At 36.8% G+C, this 2,893-nt stretch overlaps 1 protein-coding gene across 4 annotated transcripts in view; it reads right to left on the reverse strand.

Moving 5' to 3' along the window:
- Positions 1 to 2,893, reverse strand: part of LOC107746475 (TNF receptor-associated factor 2-like) — a 55,397-nt gene that overhangs the window by 33,975 nt on the left and 18,529 nt on the right. For 2 of the 4 annotated variants that reach the window (XM_016560698.1, XM_016560700.1), the window contains exon 2: positions 1,774 to 1,994. In XM_016560698.1, coding sequence (XP_016416184.1) covers positions 1,774 to 1,994 — 221 coding nt within the window. Of the gene's footprint in view, positions 1 to 1,542; positions 1,616 to 1,773; positions 1,996 to 2,893 lie in introns of those variants that run through there. The other 2 variants (XM_016560701.1, XM_016560699.1) reach the window with 2 other exon arrangements.

The following is a 2,893-nucleotide window of genomic DNA, read 5'->3' on the forward strand; positions in this document are numbered from 1 at the left end:
CGATGAGCTTTGTAAAAATTGACGCGTTTCAGAAAGGCGGGGCATAGAGGAGAAACAATAATGTACAGTATGTGGAAAATAATGTGTTTTTGAACCTTAAACCGCATAAACACATTTCATTACACCAAATACACAAAATAATGTTCTTTTTAGCAACATCATATGACCCCTTTAACAAATAAGTAAAAGTCAACCTGCCATAACCAAACAAAGCCACAAGGAGATGTCAAAGGACTGCATATAAACTACTATACGGATCCATTCAGAATCACTAAACAAACCAAAATACAAATTAAAAATGAAATCATTCTGAATGTGTAGAAACTCAGCAATCTGAAGGCGGTTGTCGTCATCAATGAACAAGCTCTGTCAGAACAAGCGGCGATCATGTCTGTGTTAGTAGTGTCTGATGCCCATATGTACATAAACACCACTGATCCTCACAAACTTCTCCAAAACACGCCTCTTCGGTGAGCTGCATCCGTTATAAAACCCTCGTTGTAAATAATTTTGACAATTACGTGAATATACTGAATTGTGTTCAAGTACAAATATAATGTTATAGTGATCAGTGCGACGAGAGCGCAAATACAAGGTTTGTTTGTGCATCAACAATAACGGACACACGAGTGCTTAATGTACAACTCCTGTGTGTCACTATAATTGTCTTTAACTCCATCTAAACTTAGCGTGACACGGGCTTGCTGTATCCAGCCAAGAGCTGTAATTTGCGTATCATACGCTCTGCAGCAGTCTGGCTCATGTAGCAGTCAGTTTTGAGGCACCGTTCAGTGTATTTCACACAGCGTGATGAGAAACAGCTTGAGGTGCTCCAAAACACAGAATATTAGAATACGTACAAGAGAGGTGGTGCTGTAGTTTTTTTTTTTTTTTTTTTAAATTAAAAAATATATATATTTATCATATTAATCATAAAATTAGTAAATTGAATATATTTTAATTTGTTCCCCCTATGGAAACATGGAAAACAGCCCTACAGTCCCTATAATGTTTTTTTCCCTCAGCATGCCCAGTTTGTCCTCACAATGAAATTTGTAGGTGGGTAAAGTAAATGAATTCAAAGGATATGTTCTGAGCACAATCAATTAGGCAATGCATTTTATATGACTTTCAATTCTTTGTGGGCTTATTAGATAAAATAGCAGTCAGTGGTATTTAACTTATCTTATCATCTTTCTTTGTGATCATCACTCTTCTATACAGATTCTCTTGAAATCCATTATTTTAAAGATAGAATACTTATTTTAAACACGGAAAATAAATCCTCTCTCTTCATTTTAAAATGTGTATTACTCCACTTGTTTTCATACCAGATTTTTATAGCTTCTCAAACAGAAAATGTAATTCACATTCACAAGTTCTTTTCTTTTTTCTTTCTTTCTTTTTTTTAAGGACATAAAAACTTGTTTTCAGACATAACATTAGTTGTATCATAAAAAAATACTTGTCCTAATAATATAAAATCACTATAAAGTTGACAAAAAACTATAGCCAAACTACTGACACCAAGGTAAAGCTCACCAAAGATTGAAAATATCCTAGGACATATCCACAGAGGTAAGTGAAGGTAGTATATCCAGACTGAAGGAGAACCCTTTGGGTTAAGAGGCAAAAGAGTGGATCAACATCAAGCGAAAGGCGGGATATTTTTCCAGCTAGCTACAGTGCAGTGGTAGATTAAAGGGATTGGGAATGTCCATGGAGAGGGTGGCAATAAATGCGGAGCAAGAGGCAGAGGGTTGCCCTGGGTACCTGGTGAGTTGTTTGAAACAGAACACACAGAAGCGATGTCCACACTGTGCTTGGAAAGGTTTCCTAAGAATCTCTTTGCACTGCTGACATTGATATTTTGGTTCCATGGACACAGACAGCACTTCTCGAGATATCCCAGGTAATGTGGAGTCCAATGAAGAAGGTAAAGATGGACGTGCCATTGCCTTCCATTTACCCACAGTGCCAGCAGTGCTCATCATCTGTAAAAAAAATAAAAAATAAAAAAAATAAGCACAAATTAGCAGAATAATTGCAGACGTGTTTTAACACCTTTGATTGAAATCAACATGAAATTGCATATACAATTAATTTATCTTCCATTATATGACATATTTATGAGTGAAAGAGAATATTCAACCACATAAAAAATTGTAGGGTTGGACTTGGAAATGGAGTCACACCAGAATGTGAAACCGATGTTAATTTTTTACTTAATTAGAAAATACTATAATATAATAAGTCTGCATTATTGTGTGCACAGTGTAACAGCTGGACAAATCAGACACATTATTATGTTATATTTAACAAATAGCCCAAAAGACACCTCACCAAACAACTGGAATTGGTGCCGGGATGTCTGTGAACTACCCCCAGGCCACTAGGGCTGGGTATCATTAAAAAATTTTCGATATCGATACCGATACCTTGACTTCGACACCGGTTCCTGAACGATACTTTTTTCGATACCAATTTTATGAAATCAATTTGAACAAGATTACATTATCTTAAAAAAAAAAACGGTTTTATTTTTCAGCTTGTTGATGTTTATACAAACTCAAAGACTTACTCCACGCAGCTCCCACGCTACTCTCCATTGGAAGTGAATGACCGGTCTTTCGCTTGTCGTTTGTCGGAGATAGTGGAAATCCAGCTTGAAACGCAGTGGAAACGCCAGTATGACGAGGATCGTTTTCATTTTAAAACAAACGCACCAGTGTAAATGTAGCCTTACATCTATGGGGACTTGGACGCACTTACACTACAGCGAAAGCCGGCTTGAAACGCAGTGGAAACGCCAGTATGACGAGGATCGTTTTCATTTTAAAACAAACGCACCAGTGTAAACGTAGCCTTACATCTATGGGGGCTGGGAAACATT

Source organism: Sinocyclocheilus rhinocerous, unplaced genomic scaffold, assembly GCF_001515625.1.
Source record: "Sinocyclocheilus rhinocerous isolate Xijiao unplaced genomic scaffold, SAMN03320098_v1.1 scaffold739, whole genome shotgun sequence".
Lineage (NCBI taxonomy): Eukaryota > Metazoa > Chordata > Actinopteri > Cypriniformes > Cyprinidae > Sinocyclocheilus > Sinocyclocheilus rhinocerous.